This window comes from Mustela nivalis, assembly GCF_964662115.1.
Source record: "Mustela nivalis genome assembly, chromosome: X".
Lineage (NCBI taxonomy): Eukaryota > Metazoa > Chordata > Mammalia > Carnivora > Mustelidae > Mustela > Mustela nivalis.
In genome coordinates this window covers 1,156,357-1,179,218 of record NC_139040.1, presented here as the reverse complement: position 1 = coordinate 1,179,218, position 22,862 = coordinate 1,156,357, and the positions used below count along the sequence as shown (strand labels likewise).

At 56.9% G+C, this 22,862-nt stretch overlaps 2 protein-coding genes across 3 annotated transcripts; both read left to right on the top strand.

The window, feature by feature from the left end:
• Positions 1–102: 102 nt before the first annotated feature.
• Positions 103–6,454, top strand: GDI1 (GDP dissociation inhibitor 1). The gene is made up of 11 exons (XM_082716642.1): positions 103–499; positions 1,743–1,850; positions 2,011–2,110; positions 2,253–2,387; positions 2,872–3,070; positions 3,343–3,474; positions 4,063–4,162; positions 4,581–4,752; positions 5,042–5,186; positions 5,314–5,368; positions 5,458–6,454. The coding sequence occupies exons 1-11, from the start codon at positions 455–457 to the stop codon at positions 5,608–5,610; spliced, it is 1,344 nt and encodes a 447-aa protein (XP_082572768.1). The 5' UTR covers positions 103–454; the 3' UTR covers positions 5,611–6,454.
• An 84-nt stretch (positions 6,455–6,538) lies between these two features.
• On the top strand, positions 6,539–13,307 carry FAM50A (family with sequence similarity 50 member A). 2 transcript variants are annotated; one of them, XM_082716653.1, is made up of 14 exons: positions 6,539–6,658; positions 7,199–7,375; positions 8,494–8,578; positions 8,679–8,778; positions 9,030–9,175; positions 11,040–11,116; positions 11,192–11,258; positions 11,379–11,440; positions 11,700–11,776; positions 12,043–12,097; positions 12,300–12,348; positions 12,434–12,504; positions 12,632–12,742; positions 12,837–13,307. In XM_082716653.1, the coding sequence occupies exons 2-14, from the start codon at positions 7,265–7,267 to the stop codon at positions 12,843–12,845; spliced, it is 1,020 nt and encodes a 339-aa protein (XP_082572779.1). In that variant the 5' UTR covers positions 6,539–6,658; positions 7,199–7,264; the 3' UTR covers positions 12,846–13,307. The 2 variants fall into 2 exon arrangements, with proteins under 2 accessions (XP_082572779.1, XP_082572778.1); XM_082716652.1 differs by lacking the exon at positions 6,539–6,658 and having other exon boundaries at positions 7,140–7,375.
• Positions 13,308–22,862: the final 9,555 nt, after the last annotated feature.

Genomic DNA, 22,862 nt, shown 5'->3' with positions numbered 1-22,862 from the left:
CGTGACAATAGCCGGCTTCCCACCCCGAGGGGAACGCCCCCGGCTGCCGCAGCGGCGCGCGCCCGCCGCGCCCAGCCTCCTGGGGGGCGGGGCGGGCGGGTCGCGCGCGGCTCCCGCGCACGGATCCCTCGCGGGCCGCAGCACTGGCCTCCGGCCGCCCCGCCCGCCCCGCCCCTCTCCAGTCTACTCAGGGCCCTCGGCGAGGGACACCGCCCGCGGAACCGCGCTGGAGCTGGGACCCGGGCCCGGGCCACTCCTCCTGGGAGGCGAGTCGGGGAGGCGGTGGCCCCCGCTGGTGCGGCGAGACGCGGGGAGGGGCCGGGACTCTTTGACGAGGCGGAGGGGTCAAGCGGCGTCGGCCGCCGCCATCTTTGGTCCAGTGCGGCGGCAGCGGCGGCGGCTGCTGTGGTGAAGGAGGAGGAGGAGCGACGCGCGCTGGCTGCTAGGCCTGACCATGGACGAGGAATACGATGTGATCGTGCTGGGGACCGGTCTCACCGTAAGTGCGGCCTCGTTGGCTCGGGACCCCGCATCGCCCCCTCCTCCCTGCGGCGCTGCCGCCCCCGGCCGCCGACCCCATCTTCCCGTCACTGCAGTCCTCGGTGCTGCCCCCTCGGCGCTTGAGTCTCCCAAAAAGACAGCCCCGTGCCCGACGCCGCCCCCACCTCCCCCGCCCGCGACATGGTTTTTCTTCACGGTCGCGGCCCCGTCTCCGAGAAGCGGCCATCTACCTAGCCACCCCCTCGACTCTCCAGGGCCGACCCCCCAGTTCTCTCCCCCACCCCGGCGTCTTGGGTCCGAAGACGCACCCCAAGGCAACCCGAGGTCCCCTCTCCGCGCCCCTGACCCCGCCCACCCGGCCCCTACCCATCTCTCGCACGCAGCATCCTCCCCATCCTGCACCCCCCCCCCATCCTGCGCTAATTCTGGTGGGGATGAAGTACAAGGACCCTGGGTAAGGGTGTCTTGCCCAGTTGGGCCCTCATCCTGTGTTCCTGGCTTCTTATGGGGCCTGGGGACCCAGGGAATGTTCCAGAAGGAGCAGCAGTGGGGCCAGTGAGCACATTCCCACTACCCCACCATGGTTTCCCATGGAGATTACAGGCTGGGTAGTATTTGCAGCCTTTGTCCTTGGCCTGCGGACAGTAAGTGGTGAGGGTGTTTATCTTCCTCTTCCCCAAAGCCTGTTGGACCACTCCCCTGGAGAGAGCCCTCTTCTTCAGTCGGGATGCAGAAGGCCCTCCCTTGGCTGCACAGGCACAGGGTCAGAAGCTCCTGTCCTTTGAGGAAAGAGCAGCCCAGGGTGGGGCCTGAGATTGCAGGCGGAGCTCAGCCTTTCTTCACTTCCCGTTCTGGTGCCCTTCACTGTCAGTCTCTCTCTTCTACAGCGCATTGTGTCCTTCCTGCCTTTTCTCGAGGCCCTGTGTAGGTACAGGACTGTCTTGGCATGGTGGTTGCCTGAAGAACATTCCTGTGTTTGGCGGACACTCTTTTTCTCAGCGACTTCGTTATTTGTCTTCTGTTGTTCAGCCCTTTGCCCAGCAAAGTTATAAAAGACTCTGGTCAGACGAAGCTGTCATCCCTGATCGTAGGCGAGGCGGCCGCCAGGGGTGGAAGGAGCTTTCTTTGGAGCAGAGGCTCCAGCTTTGCTCTCTTCTCAGGTTTACGGTGGGGAACAGATCTGGGCCGCTGGTGGGGAGGCAGGGAGGTGGCAGCGCAGCGAATGTTGCCCTCTTCCCCAGGAATGTATCCTGTCAGGCATCATGTCCGTGAACGGCAAGAAAGTGCTGCATATGGACCGGAACCCCTACTATGGGGGCGAGAGCTCTTCCATCACACCGCTGGAGGAGGTGAGGCTGCTGGGCCTGGGCCCATCTCCCATTAACCTCTCCCACAGGGGGCAAGGGTGACTCCCCAGGTTTGCTGGGAAGGGAGAAAGGGGGTGCAAGGGGGCAGGGGCGGGAGAGGTTGGTCCTTGAGTGCTCTCTTTCTGTTTCTCTTGGCTTGCAGCTGTATAAGCGTTTTCAGTTGCTGGAGGGGCCCCCTGAGGCGATGGGCAGGGGCCGAGACTGGAACGTTGATCTGATCCCCAAATTCCTCATGGCCAATGGTGAGAGAGATGAAAGAGGTGTGGTGGAGGGTGATTAGGGCGACCAGACGAGGGTCAGGCTCCAGAAAAGGGGCAGCTGTACCAGCTAGTGAGCTTCCGTTAGGGAGCTGTGCTGATGTTGTCCCCCACCACCACCCCACAGGGCAGCTGGTGAAGATGCTGCTGTATACAGAGGTGACGCGCTACCTGGACTTTAAGGTGGTGGAAGGCAGCTTCGTCTACAAGGGTGGAAAGATTTATAAAGTGCCATCCACTGAGACTGAAGCCTTGGCTTCCAGTGAGTACATGTTCCCTGAGCCAAAGAACCATGGGGAGGGGCAGAACAGGGTGCCCCTTGCCCACGGTCACGTTCCCTGTGCAGTACCCCAGGCCCTTTTGCTCTGTCCTCCCTCGGTTGCCCTGACTCTCACAGTGGGTGCCCAGAGGGAAGTCCACGCGCTGGGCGGGGGGGGACGCATGGGTGCTTGCTCTTTCTGAAGGGACTTCAGCCTCTGACAGGGGCCGCACTTGACCTGTGTGAAACAGCCCCAAGTGTTGGAGCTGGGACAGTGCTCCAGGTTTGTCCAGTCCAGTCCCCTGGTTATACAGGTGGGAAACAGGCCGTGAGGAGCAAAATGGTTAATTGAAGGTTACATGGTGCTCAGCGACACAACAGCAACAAAACTCAGCTGAGAGTTGGGGCATCTGCTTTCTTGGTCGGCCTGGTGGGAAGGAGAGCTTCGTGTTCTGTGCTGTGAAGGTTCTTCTCACATCTTCCACAGATCTGATGGGCATGTTTGAGAAGCGGCGCTTCCGCAAGTTCCTGGTGTTTGTGGCAAACTTTGATGAAAATGACCCCAAGACCTTCGAGGGTGTTGACCCCCAGAGCACCAGCATGCGTGACGTCTACCGGAAGTTTGACTTGGGCCAGGATGTCATCGACTTCACTGGCCATGCCTTGGCACTCTACCGCACTGATGAGTGAGAGGAAGCTGGCATGGCAGAGTGCCCCTCGTCTGGCCTGCGCCCTGCCCCCCCCCCCCATTCCTTCGTGCCTCCCCCTCGACCCACCCTGCATATTTCTACTCAGCCACATGCCCGTCCTTGGCCTTTTTTGTTTTTTCTGTGCATTTATTTGACCCGTAGTCTTCCCCAGGCCATAGAGGGTGGTGGGAAGGCTGGCCTGGTGCTTGGGTGGGGGTGAGCTGGGGGTGCTGCTGCTGGAGCCTCTTCTCTTGATGCTGTCCCCCCAGCTACCTGGACCAGCCCTGTCTTGAGACCATCAACCGCATCAAGTTGTACAGTGAGTCTCTGGCTCGGTATGGAAAGAGTCCTTACTTATACCCACTCTACGGCCTTGGTGAGCTGCCCCAGGGCTTTGCAAGGTGAGGGCGTGGTTCTTTTCTGTTGACAGTACTGAGTAGGACCAAAGCCATTAATGGAGATGGCACCCTTGAGCATTTCCATAGCAAGTAGCAATCGTCCTTTCCCGTCCTGGTCTGACTGACTTCATACTGCGCCTTGGTGACAGGGCGGGGGGCAGTAAGCTGCAGCAGGGGCTGGAAGTGCAGGGTGGAAGGACCAGGCCTGCAGCAGGGCTGGCTTGGCTCCCAGCCTGAGTCAGGCAGCTCCAGGGCTGGGCCTGGGGCCTTTGAACCTCGAGTCAGAGGGCTTCTCCAAAGACCTTCGTTCTGTTCCCGGGCCATTCTCATGAGGAGCTGTGCCTTTATGCCACCCTCATACTGGCCCTTTGCAGAATGTTGTAGGTGGAAGCTCCAGAGAGGAAGGAACACTCCAAATTCAGTCCTGAGTCTGTGGCAGGATCAGAGCAGGGAAGAACTGCCGGTCACCTGAGCTCTGCCTGCCCAGGACTGCCTTCTCTGTCCCCCAGTGCTGGTGGGGGGAGGGCGTGCTGGCACCAGGCCATGCTTCCCCCTGGGCAGTGGAGTACACCATCATTCTCCGCACCGCAGATTGAGTGCCATCTATGGAGGGACTTACATGCTGAACAAACCAGTGGATGACATCATCATGGAGAATGGCAAGGTGGTGGGTGTGAAGTCGGAGGGAGAGGTAAGCCTTCTGCACAGCACAAGCATGATGGCCTGGGTGGCGCTTTTGGCCTTCTTAGAGGCCCCCTTCCCAGTGACTGTGGCTCTGCTGTGACTGCTACTAATCAGGTCTAATCGCCTTGGGCTGGGGGTCAGAGCTGCAGAAGAAACCTGCATAACCATTTCTGTCAGTGAGAGGCATTTCCAGCCCACTTGCTGTGTCAGGGGTTCGGGGAGTGCTCTTGGGCACAGTGTCTCAGCAGAAGGGTTTTCCCAGCCCTGCATATGGGGGCCCACCTCCCCGAGGTACGGAGCGAAGCTGTGTGTTACAGGAGGGGCAGTGGTGACTGCTCAGAGGAGTGTGGTGCCAGCCCTCAGCATGGACTCGGCCCCACGACCACCGAGGGGAGTGTCTGGATAGGCCTTTGGTGTCTTCACAGGTGGCCCGCTGCAAGCAGCTGATCTGTGACCCCAGCTACATTCCGGACCGAGTGCGGAAGGCTGGCCAGGTTATCCGCATCATCTGCATCCTCAGCCACCCCATCAAGAACACCAATGACGCCAACTCCTGCCAAATCATCATCCCCCAGAACCAAGTTAACAGGAAGTCAGGTAGGTCGAGTCCCATGTGACTTCCTCCACTGTGTTCTCTGTGGGGCGGCTCTGCCTCTCCCCATCATTCTGGGGGCTGTCTGCTTGATTCCTAAGAGCAGGGAGCCGCCTAGCAGTCGCCAGGCTTGGCGCCCTAGCAACTGGCTAGCTAGGACTCCACTCTGTGAGGGTGGGTTTGGGTGCTGCTTGCTCTGCGGGGCTGGGGAGGGCTGGGCAGGTGGGCCCGAATTGAGCTGAGCTTCCAGGAACCCTCTGGGCCCGTGTTAACGGAGCGCTTTCTCGTGGGCAGACATCTACGTGTGCATGATCTCGTATGCGCACAACGTGGCTGCACAGGGCAAGTACGTCGCTATCGCCAGCACCACAGTGGAGACGGCGGAGCCGGAAAAGGAGGTTGAGCCGGCCCTGGAGCTGCTGGAGCCCATTGACCAGAAGTGAGGGGCTGAAGGGCTGGGGCTGAGGCTAGGGGAGGGGAGGGAGCCAGGGAGCTGCAGGGGGTGGGGAGACCAGGTTGAGTAAGGCTTGTCGTGAGGTCTTTCCCTCCGCTTGTCTGCCCCTCAGGTTCGTGGCCATCAGTGACTTGTATGAGCCCATCGACGATGGCTCGGAGAGCCAGGTAAGTGGGCGTTCTTGGCCCTGGCTCCTGGTTGCCCATCCAGGGCCCCTGCCCGACTCACCCTGGCCCGGGGCTCTGGATGTTTCCAGGTGTTCTGTTCCTGCTCCTATGATGCCACCACACACTTTGAGACGACCTGCAATGACATCAAAGACATCTACAAGCGCATGGCAGGCTCTGCTTTTGACTTTGAGAACATGAAGCGCAAACAGAATGATGTCTTTGGAGAAGCTGACCAGTGATTGACGACCCCCCCCCCACACCCCAGCCCTTGGTATCCTCTCCCCTGACCTAAGTCTGTTCTCCTTGAGGGCTGGGGAGATGGGTGTGGCTGGGCGCCCCGGTTTCCGGCATTCTCTGCTTCCCCCACCACGTTCTACATTCCTGTCACCCACCTCATTGATTCACTGACCAAATCCTTAACCTTAGCGACGGTTCAGGAGACAGGGGGTTGGATAGCATCCTCTTTCTTGGCCCTCCCTTATTCTGGGAAAAGAACCCAGAATGTGTGTCTCTTTCCCCTCCACTCCTAATTCTTCTGCTCTGTTTGGGAAGAACATGGAGGAAAAGCTTACTTCTGCCCCCACTGCTCTTACCCCTACTGTAGTGGCCTTTGGAGATGCCCCCTGCCTCCCCCCACCAACTCTCGTGTGTGTTGGAGAGAAGGGGCCCTCCCAGCACAAAGTTGCATCCCCTGCCCCCCCCCCGCCCTTGTTAATTTATTCTAATTTATTAACTTTGGCCCACCCAATCTGAGAAGGGAGCACTGTGCCTCTCACCAGCGGCCTTCTGGTGAGGCCTGGGAGGGGAGAGGGCTTGGGTGTGGCCCGGTTGGAGGTTGATCCCACGGTTTTTGTTTCTTGTTTTTGTGTTTGTGTTCTCTGGCATTTGCTGAGAAAAAAAAAAATGTGAGCAAAGCAGAAGGAGGTGGGAAAATGGATCCAAACCCCAGTATGCCCTGCCCCACCCCACAACCTTTCCCTTAGTGGTGGGAAACCCTTACCTTGCAAAGTGAATGTGTCCCCTTCCCCCAATCTCTAGTGTATTTCACAGAAAACCTCCCAATAAAACTGTGTTGAAACCTGGGCCCAGATCTTCAGTTTTATTTCCCCAAAAACTGGGCAGTGGGTGGGGCCTTGGCTCCTTGGGCTGTTCCATTCTATCAGTTTCAGACTCCGGTTTAGCTGTACTCGGGATAGGTGTGAAAGGTGACTGCCTTCATCAGGGAGTTAGCTCCTGAACCAAAGAGCCACATGCAGGCAAATTAGTGCTGACCTGTAACCCCTTGGGGTCAGTGTGGGGAAATAGGGGGAAGGGGGTCTGGTCTAGGGTGGGGGTGGAAGTGCAGGGGCCAGGGTCCTTGTCTCTAAGTCGAGGAGGCAGAGGGCACTCGGGCCCAGGTTCATGGCCTGGGGCAACAGGAGACTGGGGCCCAGTCTTGGGTGGGGGAGTCAAAAGGGAGGAGTGGGAACCAGCATGGCAGCAAGGGCGCTGGAGTGGGGTGTGGATCTGGCCTTAGGCTGGGCTCAACATTAAGGAAGTGGAGGGTCTTGGTGGCCCAGGTTTGGGGTCAGCAGGATGAAGGCGAACTGGGGAGCCAGTCTCGGGCCAGGGGTTAACGTGGAGGAATTGATGGGGGAGCCAAGGAAGCCAGGGACCCATCCAGCCTTCGGAGCCGGCGGGGCGGGGCGGGGCAGGCCGGGCGGGGCCGGGCGGGGGCGGGGAGGCCGAAGGGGGCGGGCCGGGGCGGGGCGAGGCGATCACGCGTTCCCTGGTGCCCGACGTCACCGCGCGGGCGTCAGCTGACTGCTCGGCTGCTGCCGTTTGCAGCCGTTGAGACTCCACCAGGCCGCTGTCGCTGTTACCGCCGTTGCCGCCGCCGCCGCCGCCGCCGCCATGGCTCAATACAAGGGCGCCGCGAGCGAAGCGGGCCGCGCCATGCACCTGATGAAGAAGAGGGAGAAGCAGCGCGAGCAGATGGAGCAGATGAAGCAGCGGATCGCGGAGGTGCGGGCCAGGCCAGGGCGACTCGGAGCACGCGCGCCACCCGCCGCCCCGGCCTCCCCGCGAAACCCGCGGCACGCGGGACGCAGAGCCCCGGTGGCGAGCCGTGGCGGGACCCCTGCTCGCCCACCTCCGGCGACGGGCGCAAGCGGTCCGGCGACAGTGTGCTCATCTGTAAAATGTGCCCAGGAGGCTGAGACGAGCTAAGCATGTGACAAGCCTCCGGGAGTGCAAAGCCGTAGTCAGGGGTTGCGTTGGTGGCATTTGGGCTCCCCTCCTGTACACTGCATCTTTGCTCTGGCCCCCCAGGCTCTGGGAACGAGGCCTGCGCCCTGATCCAGTGGATGCCAGGGAGGTCAGGTCCCATGGGCCCTGGCCAGTCCACTGGCTACTGAGCCTCATAACAGAGCCCTTTGCCCCGGGCCCAAGGCAGGGTTCGCGGTCTGGGCTTTAGTGGGTGGCTGGTGGCGGCGGGCTCTCAGGAAGCAAGTGTTTCTCTGCTTGGGCCTTTTGGGGAGACTCGTCTGAAGAGCAGGCTGTCTTCGGTACTGGGGCAAGCCAGCGCACGGAAGCAGCTGCACGCCAAGGCCCGCCTCGACCTTACTTCCCCCTGGTGGCCCAGCCATGCTGTCGCAGTGTGGACTTGCATTCTTCCGCTGGCCCCCTCCTTTAGAGGCCACCAGCCAGAGAGGGACCTGTGTGGTACCAAGTGGGGCGGGGCTGGGATGCAGTGAGGTCTCATGAGGGAGCAACATTGCTCAGCGGGGGCACTCTTCACTCGTTCCTGTCACCTCTGGCTTGGGTCTCCACCTTCAGCTTCAAGGCTGGGTAGGAAAGACACCAAAGGGAGGTGGAGCCTGTGACCCCAGGCCACTGAGGGAGCTCTGGTCCCCAGCAGGAGACATGGAGGGGCCGCAACAGCACACCCCACTTAGCATCCTCAGCACTGGAAGTGCCCCCCAGAGCCCTGGGGACCCTTCCAGTAACCAAGGAAAGAGGAAATATCTTCCCCGAGGTCACATCACCGTGAGTCCAGAGGCAGACCTGGGGCGAGAACCCAGGCCCCCGCTTCCCCAGCGGGGTAGCGGCGGGCCCTCACCGCTCCCCTCGCGCCCCGACAGGAGAACATCATGAAATCGAACATCGACAAGAAGTTCTCCGCTCACTACGACGCCGTTGAGGCGGAGCTCAAGTCTAGCACCGTTGGTGAGTGACCCTCGTGTGGGCCACCCTCTCCTGGCCCCAGACGCCTGCTGCCTTGCTGACTGTGGTGCCTGACCCTTGCCCATCTTGCCGCCCCTCCCAGGTCTCGTGACCCTGAATGACATGAAGGCCAAGCAGGAGGCCCTGGTGAAGGAGAGGGAGAAGCAGCTGGCAAAGAAAGAGCAGTCGAAGGAGCTGCAGCTGTGGGTTTTGGCCCCACCGGCCACGGGCCTCCCCTCCTGGCACAGCTCGGGGCGGGCCGGGCCCTTTGCCCCTCCATGGCTAGGGTGGGGCGAGGGGGAAGCCTGCCCAGGGGCGGGAGGTGCCCCGGGCTGGTAACCAGCCCCGGCCCATGCCATGGAGGCCCCACACGGAGCACAGGCGGGCGGCTCTGGGGCAGAGAAGGAGCCTCGGGGTGGGGCCGTGCGGCCTGAGGGCGCCTGTGCCCCAGCAGGAAGCTGGAGAAGCTGCGCGAGAAGGAGCGCAAGCAGGAGGCCAAGCGCAAGATCTCCAGCCTGTCCTTCACCCTGGATGAAGAGGAGGAGGCGGGCGACGAGGAGGAGGAGGCGGCCGCGTACGAGGAGGAGCTGGAGAGGGAAGGTAAAGGCTGCTTCCAGGGCCCGGGCTCTGGCATGGAGAAGCGCGCCCGCCACCAGCCTCGACGGCCGCTCGGTTTGCGGTCCTGCAGCTCGCTCCGAGGGCCGAGTCTGCAGGGCTGTGTCGGGGAGGGGCAGAGGCATGCGCGCGGCTCTGGGCAGGGGCCTGAGGTCCTTGGTGTAAGAGGCGGCCGCCCGTCCAGGAGCCTTCGGGAGCTGCCCTTCCCAAGCGCCGCGAAGCGTGGACTCGCGGAGGTCGTGAGCCTGCTCGTGTCTGTGCTGCTCGGTGGCCAGCGAGCGCGCAGCTCGTGTGAGCAGGACACCAAATTGTCGATTTTGTTCGATCGATTTCGGGGTAAACTGACGCAGCCACAGACATTCGGGGGCTACTGATTGGACAGTAGAGGTCTCCGCCAAGGGACAGAGGGGTGTCGGGCTGTTCGGGAAGGCTGGGTAGCAAGGCGGAAACCAGTGTGGGGCCCCCGTGTGCCTCCACCGAGGCAGACAGATAGGGGCAGGGCCTTGGAGTCCCATAGGTCCGTAGGTGCCCTGCTGAAGGGCCTGGGGTCACCTCAGGACTGGGGTAAGCGCCCAGTGGTGGGGACGGTTGAGATGGGCCTAGGATGTGGAGAATTTCATGAGCAACCCGAGGGACTCGGGGTTGTGGAGAGATGGATAGAGTCAAGCGCTGAGTGTGCCCGGAAGCCGAGCTGGCAGGAGGGGACACGTGAAGGCCTGGGAGTCTGGGACGGTGGACCCGGGCTGCTTTGGAAAGTGTGGTGGCAGGGAACTGAGGCAGGGCACAGCAGGGCACGGCGGGGTGCGGTGTGGCCACAGGCCCAGTGTCCTGGCCTGGACGGGAGTGGCTGGCACGGTCGGGAGGAAAAGCCTGCGCCCCCTGGGGTCTCATGTGCTCCCTGTGCAGCGGTGAGGCACCGGAGAGGACCTCAGTGGCACTTATCAGTAGTAAGTGTGGAGGGACACGGTAGCATCACGACCTGTGCATCTGTGTGGCGGGGACCACTGTTTGGGACAGCATCGGGACCTGGGGGAAGGCTATTAACATCCCCCCACCCCCGTGGTTCGGTTTTGTGGGCCCTGCGATGGGGCACTAGTGTGGGATTCTCTAGTGGGTGATTGTAATGGGCAGGCAGGCCCTGCCGCGGCAGGCTGGAGTGTATGCTTGTCCGTCAGGGCCCCAGTTTTCCAAAAGGGCTTTTAGGGGTCTGTGAGACCCTTTTAGGGGGTCTGCAAGCTCAGAAACACTTTCCTGGTTGTGCTAAAGCATTCTGGGCCTCCCGAGCCTGCAGCGTGATAATGTCATCACCGCAATGGCTCACAGCGCGCAGCCTTCCTGCTGCTGAGCCTTCAGTGTCACTCAGGCTTCATCTCAAGTTCAGTGACTGTCAGTGGTTATCGCCCCACAGATGCGAGCCCTCCGAGGTCCTCCGTGACTGGTGACAGTGCTCACGGGCACCACACACCCACCGTGCTTGTTTGTTCACGTCCTCGCTGCGGAGACCAAGTTGAGTCCCAGCTGCGGGCGAGCCGGGCCCGAGTGCAGCAGGCCTTTCCCTCTCCCTGCTCCCTGCGGCTCCAGTGTGGGCCCTGTGGGACCCAGGGCTTCGGTTTGCTCGCTTCTTTTGGTGCTGCACAGGCTGGCCCTAATGCCCTAAGTCCCCCGGGGCACTTCAGGCCGCAGCTGACGGGGCAAGCCCCTGGTCCCCAACCTTCTGTCCAGCTGCTGGTGGTGGAGACTGACGTCAGGGCCCGTGGGCAAGGCTCGGGCTCCCTAGTGTTGTCAGGTGGTGCCAGAGGTTCCGGGAAGCCCCTGATGCCACGGACGCCCGTGTTTGCTTCTGCTGCAGAGGTCACCACAAAGAAGAGGAAACTGGGGAAGAACCCTGATGTGGACACCAGCTTCCTACCTGACCGAGACCGCGAGGTAAAAGCCGCCTGCCCCTTGACTCGGCCCCCCTAGTGGCCTGGGGCTTCCCTCCTTCACTCGTGTCCTCCCCAGGAAGAGGAGAACCGGCTCCGGGAAGAGCTGCGGCAGGAGTGGGAGGCCAAGCAGGAGAAGATCAAGAGTGAGGCCTGCTGAGTGGGATGGCGATGGGGAGCCGGCCCTGCTGCTGCCGCGGGGCTTCGGGGCAGCGCCCCTAGCTCCTGGGAGCTGGCGGAGGCCAAGGGCCAATTCTGCTTCCCAGGTGAGGAGATCGAAATCACCTTCAGTTACTGGGACGGCTCTGGGCACCGGCGGACGGTGAAGGTAGGCGGTGTGGGCCGTGCAGCCTGCTCCCCGGGCTCCTGCGGCCCAGCCTCCCTCATTCAAGCCTGGCCCTAGAATTTCACAGGTCCTTTTCCTGTGAGCGGTCCCTGAGGACCCTGGAGGGGGGGAGCCAGGGCCTCCAGGGTCCTTGGCCGGGCCTTCCAGGCCACTGCCTTCTTGAGGGCCCCTGCCCAGGCTGCCGCGTTCTGTCCCCTGCCGCTTGCTCTCCTGGATGGTGGCGTTTGGGCCGCTTCTGCAGATGAAAAAGGGCAACACAATGCAGCAGTTCCTGCAGAAGGCACTGGAGATCCTGCGCAAAGACTTCAGCGAGCTCAGGTGCGGGTGTGCGGGTGGGGCTGAGCGCGGGTGGATAGGAGCACTGTGGCCTCCCGGCCCCGGTTCTGGAGAACGAAGGGGTGGCCGGGTCCCCTGGTGGGAGGGCGGCCTGCTGGGCACGGGGATCCTGAGAGAGTGGTGCCGAGGTGGGGGTGGAGGACGGCGGGCGCTGGTCCCTGGCTCACTGCCTGGCCCCGGCTCTGGCTCCGTGGCCCTACTTGGGTGGCCGCTGCCACCAGCTCACAGCCCCTGCCTGCGTCCGGCAGGTCGGCGGGGGTGGAGCAGCTCATGTACATCAAGGAGGACTTGATCATACCCCACGTGAGGCTCTTCTCTTCCTCGGAGGCCCCGGGTGGGGGCGGGCAGCGTGGGGTCGGGGGGCTTTGGAGTGTCTGGGGGCTTCTTGAGAGGGGCCCCCGTCCCAGCCCGGGTCATTGGCTCAAGCCAGCAGGGCCTGTGTGCAGGTGGGCGGGAGCAGCTGAGATGGATGTTTGTAGCCATGCTTTCCGCCCTCCGCTCCTAGCACCACAGCTTCTACGACTTCATTGTCACCAAGGCACGAGGGAAGAGCGGTAAGTGCGCGCCCCCTTCCGCGTGGGATCCCCAGGCCTCCCTCGGCAGCCCCGTGATGGTCTCGGATGGCTGCGTTCTCTGCAGGGCCGCTCTTTAACTTTGACGTTCACGATGACGTGCGGCTGCTCAGTGATGCCACCGTGGAGAAGGATGAGGTGCGGGGCTGCAGCGGCGCGGGGCGGGGGAGGAAGAGTGGCAGAAAGGAGAGCTCGGGGTGGGGAGCGGCCCCCTCTCCCGCGGGCGGCCCAGAGCCACAGGGCCCTGTCCGTGCGCCCCCCTCAGTCCCACGCAGGCAAGGTGGTGCTGCGGAGCTGGTACGAGAAGAACAAGCACATTTTTCCCGCCAGCCGCTGGGAGCCCTACGACCCCGAGAAGAAGTGGGACAAGTACACGGTGAGCAGCCCCCTCCCCACAGGGGGCCTTGAGCTGGGGGAGGGGGGCCAGCCGGCCCTCAGCCCGCTCAGCCCCCTTCTCCGTCTCACCCCAGATCCGGTGAGCGGTGAACCGTGGTGCTGAACGCGGTGGCTCCTCCAGCTCCAGCTGTCCCCTGCCCCCTCCCGGGGTCTCCAGGACTCCAGGCGCCCCCCCCCGCCCCCTCCCCACTTCCTCAGCCCTGACCTGACTGACTAGGGAAGGGAGCAGGGAGCTGGCGACCCCTGCCACTGGTGGTGTCACTTTTATGAGAAATAAATGCGCACGGCAGAGTTGTTTTAAACATTGCTTATTGAGGGAAAATTCACCATTTTGATCATTTGATTGGGGGGTACTTAGTTCACTCACAGTGTTGTGCGACCATCATCTCTGTCTATGTCCAGGTCATTTCTGTCGTACCCCCGCCAAGGAGACCCCGGGCCCATTCACAGCCTCTCCCCCAGCCCCTGGTACCCCTTTGTCTGCTTTCTGTCTGTATGGATTTGCCTATTCTGGAAGTTCCACATAAATGAAATCATGCACTGTTTCTGGTCTTCGCATCTGGCTAGAGAGCACGTGTTTGTCTGCTGGGGGCGGGAGCATGGGAGTCTGCCTAAGGGGGGCGTTCGCAACCCGCCGGGGCCTGGGCAGGCACTGCCCTTGGAGCCAACCCACTCTCTTCAGGACACCTATGTGACATCGTGGTTGTCTGTGGTGAGTGGGAGGGGTCCTCCCTTCCCCCAGGCCTTTGGGCTCCTCTTCTGTCTCCTTCCTGCCCATTCCATAGGGGATGCGGCTGTCCTGTGGCTCGCGGCCCCCCTGCACCCATACCACAGCTCTGGAAACCCACCTTTGCCCTCCTGGAGCTACGCCCTTCCCAGCCTGTCTGCCCGGTGCCTGCGCGGGAAGGCCGCTGCGGGTGCCCCATGCTGTCATGGCTCCGAGGGGGGAGGTCTAGCTTGGGGCTGGTGCTCCTGCTCCCCACCCTTGCTTCAGCAGCCAGATCCCCCAGTTCCCTTCAGGTAAGCTGAGGCAGGCAAGTCCCATTCTAGAAGGCTGAGGAAGACAACCTGACTACTCCCTGCTTCCATTCGTCCTCTCGCCTAAACCAGAGCAGAGGGAACGGGCAGCCCCTGGATGACAGCATCCCAGGTCTGGGTCTGGCCCCCCGCTTTGGCAAACAGATGGAACAGTGGGGGACCCCACAAGGGACGGAAGCTCCTGTGCCCTCCTCCCCCCATGGGCAGAGCCCTGTGTCCCCTTCAGATGCAGCATGGGTGATCCTGGCCGGCAACCAGGAGCTCTCCCCCGGCCTTCCCGGCCCTGTGTCTGGGCAGAGCCATCTGGTGTCGTTTGGAGGAGGGACCCAGAGAGCCTGGACATGAGCACGTCCGTGGCACAGCAGGGAATGGGTCGCCAAGCCTGACCCCTGGTCCTGGTTGTGGGGGACAAGTCTGAGGACCTCAGTGGGGCCTTTTGTTTGGCACTGGGAACCCTGCAGAGGGGATCATCTGGCCTTCTGCGCCAGAAGAGTTCCGCGCCAGAAGAGTATGCTTCTCAAGGAAGGGGAGCCCCTCTCAGCTGGCTTACCCAGTTGAAATGGTTGCCAGGGGAACTGCGTTTGACCCCATAGCTTCTGGAAAACAAGCTCCATAAGGCCGGGTCTTGGATCCTGGCAGGGAAGGACCTGGCTCGGAAGCACTGTAAATCTACGGGGGGGGGGGGTTGGGTCAGGATCCAGGGGCAGGGGTGTGGGGACTGTAAGGGGAGGAGACCCACTGGCCAGTGAAGGGACATAGCCTTGGTGGGGGGGGGCTGAGAGAGGCGCCCCCTTGCCTAAGTAGGGGTGGTGGGTGTCTGGCCTCAGGTTTGGTGGGCACAAGCCAGAGTTCCTGTGGGGACGGGCTGGGCTAGCACCGGGTACCCTCTTCCCGGGACTTTGGCCCCATACAAATGTGGAGCTCAGAGGGCAGGCTGCAGACAGAAGCTGGGAAGCCGCCAGACTCGGGGACCATGTGAAGTCACGGAACTTGGCGAATGGTCACCAACACTTCTGGGGAGCAGTGGGGCCGGCGCTGCGCCAGGCCTCATTCCTGGGCTGTGGGGGTGCGGTGGGGGCTGAGCAAGCACGCGGGTGGGTGTGAACAGCAAACGGAGACGACACACGAACAAGCAACATGCAGAGGGGCCTCTCTGAGGCTCCGGCGCGGTGGCTGACAAGGGTGACAAGCGACAACCCCAAATGGAGGGTAGAGTGCTCCAGAGGGTCAGCGAGTGTGAAGACGCCGCAGGCAGGTCCGCGGAAGGCGCTGGAGGGCAGAGAGGAAGGGCCAGGGCTGTGAGCTGGAGGGGTGGATGCTGGATCTTTCCTCGTTTACCTTGACCGGTTCTGCAGAAGCCAGGATTCCGCCTGGTTCACATGGCAGCAGCCCCGGTGGCAGCAGCCCGGGTGGTGGTGGAGACGCCCTGTCCCTGGCAGCCCTCCCTGCCCAGTTCCCGCAGTGCCTCGGGCAGAGAAGCGTCTCCCTGTATCTGTGCAGGCAGGGCCTCCTTATTCTTTCTTTTTAAAGCAGCAGAATTAATTTTCCAGACATTTTGCAACCCCCCCGCCCCCAAGCCCAGGACATCATCACTCGCCCCCAGGACACATGCAACCCGAGAGAGAACATGGGTTCTCCCAATGTAGGGTTTTGCTTAATTTTTAAAGACTTCTTTTAAAAAGGTACTTTTATTTTCTTTTCTTTAAAGATTTTATTTATTTATTTGACAGAGACCACAAGTAGGCAGAGAGGCAGGCACAGAATGAGATGGAAGCAGGCCCCCTACTGATCGATCCCAGGACCCTGAGACCATGACCCGAGCCGAAGGCAGAGGCTTTAACCCACTGAGCCCTCCAGGCACCCCTAAAGACTTATTTTTTATTCTAGAGAGAGAGAGTGAGGGAGAGGAGAGCGAGAATCCTCAGTCAGATTCAGGACCCTGAGATCATGACCGGAGCTGAAATCAAAAGTCAGATCCTTGTTGGACCAGGCTACCCAGGTGCTCCTTTCTGAATTTTCTTTTTTTTTTTTTTTTAATTTTATTTATTTATTTGAAAGACGGAGATCACAAGTAGGCAGAGAGGCAGGCAGAGAGAGAGAGAGAGGGAAGCAGGCTTCCTGCGGAGCAGGGAGCCCGATGCGGGGCTCGATCCCAGGACCCTGAGATCATGACCCGAGCCAAAGGCAGCAGCCCAAACCACTGAGCCACCCAGGCGCCCCATCCTTTCTGAATTTTCAAAAAACATTTTCAACTGAGGGCAAATTCACATAACAAAAATAACCACTAACTGTTTAAAAAAAGTACATTTCAAAGTGGTGTTTACTATGTTCAGTATTGTGCGACTGTCACCCCTATCTGGTTCCAGAACCTTCCCATCACCTCAAAGTGAGACCCTGTGCCCACTCAAAGGTCTCTCTTCAATCCCTCCCCCCAGCTCCTGACAACCACTCATCTAGTTTCCGGTCATGTGCACTTGAGTCTTTGGGGAATGTCACATAAACGAAATTGTACAACTGAAGAGCTATGTAGATAGACCGACCTTTCATGCTCATGGACTGGCGGGCTCAGTAGAATTGGGGCGTGGGTATTGGGTCTGTGCTGCCGTGTAATGTCAGTGAGGAGGGGGCCATGCAGGCCTATATGCCAAGATGTGGGGAGCTTGGGCCATGTTAGAATCAAGCACCATGATGACTCCCTTCCCCAGTGCAATCCCTGTCCAAAACCCCAGCCTACTTTTTTGTGTAAAAATTGACCAGCTCACCCTCAAAGTGTGTAGACATGCAAAGGACCTAGAAATCCAAAAACAGTTTCAAAGAAGAAGAGCAAAGTTGGACACCTGATTTCCAAACCTACTATGAAGCCACAGTAATCCAGGCTGCATAGTATGAGCACGAGGACAGGCATAGGGGCTGGCTGGCACAGAATCAGGGTCCGGGAAGAAATGTTTGCATTGGAGGTTAAGAGACGACGCTGGAGCAGTCGGTTATCTGCACGAAAGTACACTTAAACCCTGCTGTCAGGGATTGACTTGCGTCCCCAGAAAGAAATGTCACGGTTCTCCCCCAGGACCCTCGAATGCGACCTGGTTTGGAGACGGGGTTTTTACAGATGGAATCAAGATGAGTTGTGCTGGAGGAGAATGGACCCTAATCCGAGACAACTGGTGTCCTTGTAAGATGCAGCGGTGGCCCCCGTGGAGGCAGGAGGAGTGGCACCCACCAGCCAGGGCAGGGCAAGGACTCTGGCGACCGCAGCCACTGGAAGACTCAAGGAAAGATCAGCCCCCAGAGCCTTGGGAGGGGGAGGACCGCCCTGCCCGCACCTGGATTCCTGCCTTCTGGCCCGGGAGTGGGGAGGGGAGTAAATGTCTCTTGTTTTAAATCCCTCTGTATGTGGTACTTCTTCTTTGGGCAGCCCCAGGACAATCACCTTGTTTTGACCATACAGAGAAATGAACTTGACAGCTTACAGATCGAAAAGTAAAAGCCCAAATTGAGAAAACAAAAAACATCTATTAAAACACAGGAGAGGGGCGCCTGGGTGGCTGAGTGGGTTGGGCCACTGCCTTCGGCTCAGGTCATGATCTCAGGGTCCTGGGATCGAGTCCCGCATCAGGCTCTCTGCTCAGCAGGGAGCCTGCTTCCTCCTCTCTCTCTCTGCCTGCCTCTCAGTGTACTTGTAATTTCTCTCTGTCAAATAAATAAATAAAATCTTAAAAAAAAAAAAACACAGGAGAAAATCTTTGTGGCCTTGCACGAAGCAAAGTTTGGGCAGGATACAAAAATCATTAATCATAAAAGGAAAAAAATTAATAAATTGGACTTAATAATGTAAGCTTTTGCTCTTGGAAAGATGCTACTATGAAAATAAAAAGACAAGCTACTGGCTTGGAGACAAAAACAGAAATACCTTATGACAAAGGGCTTGTCTCTGGAATATGGAGAGTGTATATAAACTCCTGCAAGTCAAGAAACATGAGAAAGACATCTTACCCTTTCCAAAATGGGCACAAGATTTGAATAGACATGTCACACAAGATGATGTAAGAATGGCACGGGGCGCCTGGGTGGCGCAGTTGGTTAAGCAACCCCCTTCGGCTCAGGTCATGATCCTGGAGTCCCGGGATCGAGTCCCACATCGGGCTCCCAGCTCCACGGGGAGTCTGCTTCTCCCTCTGAACTTCTCCCCTCTCATGGTCTCGCTCACTGTTTCTCTCTCTCAAATAAATAAATAAAATCTTAAAAAAAAAAAAAGAATGGCAAAGGTGGGGGTGCCTGGGTGGTTCAGTCAGTTGAGCATCTGCCTCTGCTCAGCTGGGAGCCTGTTTCCCCTCTCTCTGCCTGCTTGTGATCTCTCTCTGTCAAATAAATAAAATCTTAAAAAAAGAGAAAAGAATGGTAAAAGCAGGGCACCTGGGTGGTTCAGTCGGTTAAACCTCTGCCTCCAGCTCGGGTCATGATCTCCAGCAGGCTCCCTGCTCAGTGGGAAGTCTGCTTCTCCCTTTGCCCTTCCCCTTGCTCAGGCTTGCTCTCTCCTTCTCTCTTTCTCTCGAATAAATACTTTAAAAAAAAGAATGACAAAAGCATATGAGATGTTCACCATCATCATGGGGACAGAGACCATGACACTAGCCACGCAGGAATGGGTGGCAGCCACTGGCTGTAGAGGGAACTTGGAGGGGCCTCTGGGCTGATGGGAAGGTCTATATCTTGACCCAAGGGTGGTTACACAGAGGTATGTATTTGTTAAACTCGAACTGTACAGTTAAAATGCAGATCGTACCCCAATAAAGGTCATTTTAAAGGGAAAAAAGAAAACAGAGGCAACTGATGGGATTGGTTACCTACAGGAGAGAGGGAACGAACCAGGTGGTCGGGGCGCAGGAGGAGGGACAATCCCCAGGTGTATCTTCTTCCTTTTTAAAAAAGATTTTATTTATTTATTTGGCAGACAGAGAGACAGCGAGAGAGGGAACACAAGCAAGGAGAGTGGCAGAGGGAGAAGCGGCTTCCCGCTGAGCAGAGCGCCCGATGAAGGGCTGCATCCCAGGACCCTGCGATCATGGTCTGAGCCAAAGGCAGAGGCTTAGCGACTGAACCACCCAGGCGCCCCTGCCCTGGATGTTCCTTTTTGTGTAGTTTTGACTTCTGGACACATGTTGCTACTTTATATCCTCAAAGAATAAAAAGAGAATGGAGGGAAAAGCTAAAATTAAATGCAAAGAGAAACGATCCCAAGAGTTTTTCAAATGGATAACATGACCATGGTAAAGGGGAATGTACAATTTCCATACAGCATTGTACGTTACATCCTCAGTCTTAAGCCGAAAGACAGCAGACAGCAGGATCCTGCAAGTAAATCCTGGACTCCTCTTAGTAGGTTATTCCTGGGGCTGTAGCGCAGCTGTTGGGAAAGTGCTGTCTGTGGGGGATGCAGCAAATGATGATGCCAGGAGCCGGTCTCTCCCACTCATGGAGAAGGGACCCCAGTATAGACCAGGGAAAGGCTAGGAACTTGTACTGTGGAATTGGAATGAGAAGTATCAGTATGTCCTCCGGATTTACATACATGTATATATTTGTGTGTATGTGCATATTCATGTATGTATATAAACACAAGTATAATTAGAAATATATACGTACATACAGAGAGACCTCCTCGCTCTGCCCGCTGAAAATGCCCCAGTGGCAATGAGCACACATCACCCCTATATCTTGGATTCTAAATGTTACTCTCCTTAAAGGAACCAGGGCTCCTTGGAAGGATTAAGGGGAGGAAAGGACAAGAAGCCAAAAGTCCTAAGCTACTTAAAGAATGATGGGGCCGTGGCTAGCACAGAAGCCAGCCTCAAGAAGGCACCAAAGTGGACACAAAATGGATAACTAACGATAACAGACTATAATTCATTGAATAAAGTCAAGATCCGCCAGTCCACACTGCTGGTGAATTCACAGAGAAACAGAGGAGCTCTTCTCGAGCGCAGGATGCTGACGGATAAATGGAGGAGGGATCGTGGAGGAAGAAAATCCCTCTTGCAGGCATCAGAGTAACCAGTGATGCAGGCAAAAATTACCAATGATTGGTGACATGTTGATGAGGAACAGAATATTCACCTAGTTTCAAAAAATCTTCCTACAAATGACTTTTTTTTTCTTTTTAAGATATTTTATTTATTGGGGCACCTGGGTGGCTCAGTGGGTTAAGCTTCTGCCTTCAGCTCAGGTCATGATCCCAGGGTCCCAGGATCAAGCCCCACGTCAGGCTCCTTGCTCAGAGGGGAGCCTGCTACTCCTTCCACTCCTCTTGCTGCTCATACTTTCTCTCTCTCTCTCTCTCATGAATAAATAAAACCTTTAAAATTTTTTATTTATTTATTTGAGAGAGAGAGAGAGAGAGATCAGAAGGAGGCAGAGAGGCAGGTAGAGAGAGAGAGAGGGACAAGCAGACTCCCTGTTCGGCAGGGAGCCCAATGTGGGGCTCGATCCCAGGACCCTGAGATCATGACCTGAGCCAAAGGCAGAAGCTTAACCCACTGAGCCACTCAGGTGCCCCTACAAATGACTTCTTTTTTCTAAGTCAGCTCTACACCCAACGTGGGGCTTGAACTCATAATCCCAAGACTAAGAGTTGCACACTCTACTGACTGAGCCAGCCAATTGGTAACCCCCTTCCCTACAAACGTCTTTATGACAGAGGGACAAATAGTTAACTGTCCACTTGAGAGACTAGCAGTCCCCCACCTTATCCAAGCGCTCCAAACAAACGTTACAGGGACAAGGCAGAGAGGCCTGGAGAGGGCCCAGCCCCCTGGAACAGAGAGCGTGGTTCTCCTCGCAACAGCGCGCAGCCTGGATCTCATCATGAGAAAACACCACACAAACCCAGACTGAAGGACATTCTACCAAATGCCTGGCCTGCCCTCCTCAAAAATGTCCAGGCAAAGCAGAGGTATGTTCCAGATTAAAGGGGAATAAAGAGAAGTGATGACTAAATGCAACGTGGGAACGTGGATGGGGTCCTGGATCAAAGGAAGCACTGATGTTTCTGCTGCTTCAGTGTAAGAAGGTATGCGAGTTACATTGTAATTTTACTGTGGCAAAATACAGAATGAAAAACCCCCGGGGTAAAGGGGTGAGCTGTATGCAACTTACTTTGCTGTAGTTCAGAAACATATTATTTTTTATGTAAAATAAGTGTTGCATATAGTATACACACACACACCTAGGAGAGAGGTGGGGGAGGGCGGGAGCGAATGAGCGAGAAAAGCAAATGGATCAAAATATGAACTCTGGGCAAATTTGGGTCAAGGGCACATGACAGCTCTTCAAACTGTTCTTACAACTTTTCTGTAAGTCTGAAATAATTCCAAATTATAAAATGAAAAGGAATGTCACCACTCCCAGCGAACATTTGACTGAAGGGTCTAGCCATGATGATTAGGCAACAAAAGAAAATAAAAGGCATCTAGATTGGAAAGGAAGAAGTAAAACTATATTTTCAAACGACATCATCTCATATCTGCAAAATCCCAACACATCCCCTAAGAACCTATTAGAGGTAACAAACGAGTTCAGCAAAGTTGCAGGACAAAAGAGCATGACAAAAATCAAGTGTATTTCTATAACCTAGCAATAAATAATCCATACTGAAATTAAGAAAATAATTCCATTTACGATTAGCGTCAGGAAGAAGAAAACACTTAGGAATAAATCTAACAAAAGAAGTGCAAGGCTGGTACACTGAAAACTACAAAAACTACTGAAAACTACAAAATGTGATTGAAAGAAATTAAAGAAGATCCAAATACACAGGAAAACATCTGTTTAGTCAGGGTTCTTCAGAGAAACATAGCAGGACACACACATAGAGGATCTATTTTGAGGAATTAGCTCATGCAGTTGCGGGGGCAGGCAAGCAGGCTGGAGACTCTGGCTTTTTAATAAAAAAAACAAAGAGGATTAACAGTTCCCAGTTTCAAAATTTAGTACAGAACTATAGTGATCAAGACAGTGTGATATCAGCATAAAGACAGACATATAGATTGTGTATTTTAAAAAATATTTTATTTATTTATTTATTTGACAGACAGAGATCACAAGTAGGCAGAAAAGCAGGCAGAGAGAGAGGAGGAGGCAGGCCCCCCTCTGAGCAGAGAGCCCGATGTGGGGCTCGATCCCAGGACCCTGGGATCATGACCCGAGCTGAAGGCAGAGGCTTTAACCCGCTGAGCCACCCAGATGCCCCCTGGCCAACCCTTAACTGATCTTTTCTTTCTAGCCATCCTAGCGGGTGTGAAATGATATCTCATTTTGATTCGCATTTTCCTGATGACTAACAATGTTGAGCATCTTTTCATAAGTTTCTTGGCCCTTTGTAGATCTGTGACATACAAAGCAATTGGATATGTCTATTCTGTTCTTTGCCCATTTTTCAGTTGGGTTTTTGTTGTGTTGTGTTGTTGTGTTGTTGTCAAGTTGTAGGAGTTCCTTATATATTCTGGATATTAATCCCTTATGATCTGCAAATATTTTCTCTCATTCTCTGGGTTCTCGCTTCACCTTTTTTTTTTTTTTTAAAGATTTTATTTATTTGACCAAGAGCAACACAGCAAGAGAGGGAACACAAACAGGGGGAGTGGGAGAGGGAGAAGCAGGCTTCCCATTGAGCAGGGAGACTGATGCAGAGCTCGATCCCAGGGTCCTGGGATCATGACCCAAGCCACAGGCAGCTGCTTAACGGCTGAGCCACCCAGGCACCCCATCTGTCTTCACTTTCTTGATAGTGTCCTTAAATGCCCCAAAGTTTTAAAATTTGATGACATCTAACTTATCCTTCATTTGTTGCTTTTGTTTTGTTGTCCTATCTAAGTTGTAAACAACTTCCAAGGTCACGAAGATTTATTCCTATGCTTTGTTCTAAGAGTTTTACAGTTTTCACTCTTAAATTCAGGTCTCTGGGGGTGCCTGAGTGGCTCAGTCAGTGAAGCATCTGCCTTCGGCTCAGGTCCCGGGGTCCTGGGGTCCTGGGATCGAGTCCCACATTGGGCTCCCTGCTCAGCGGG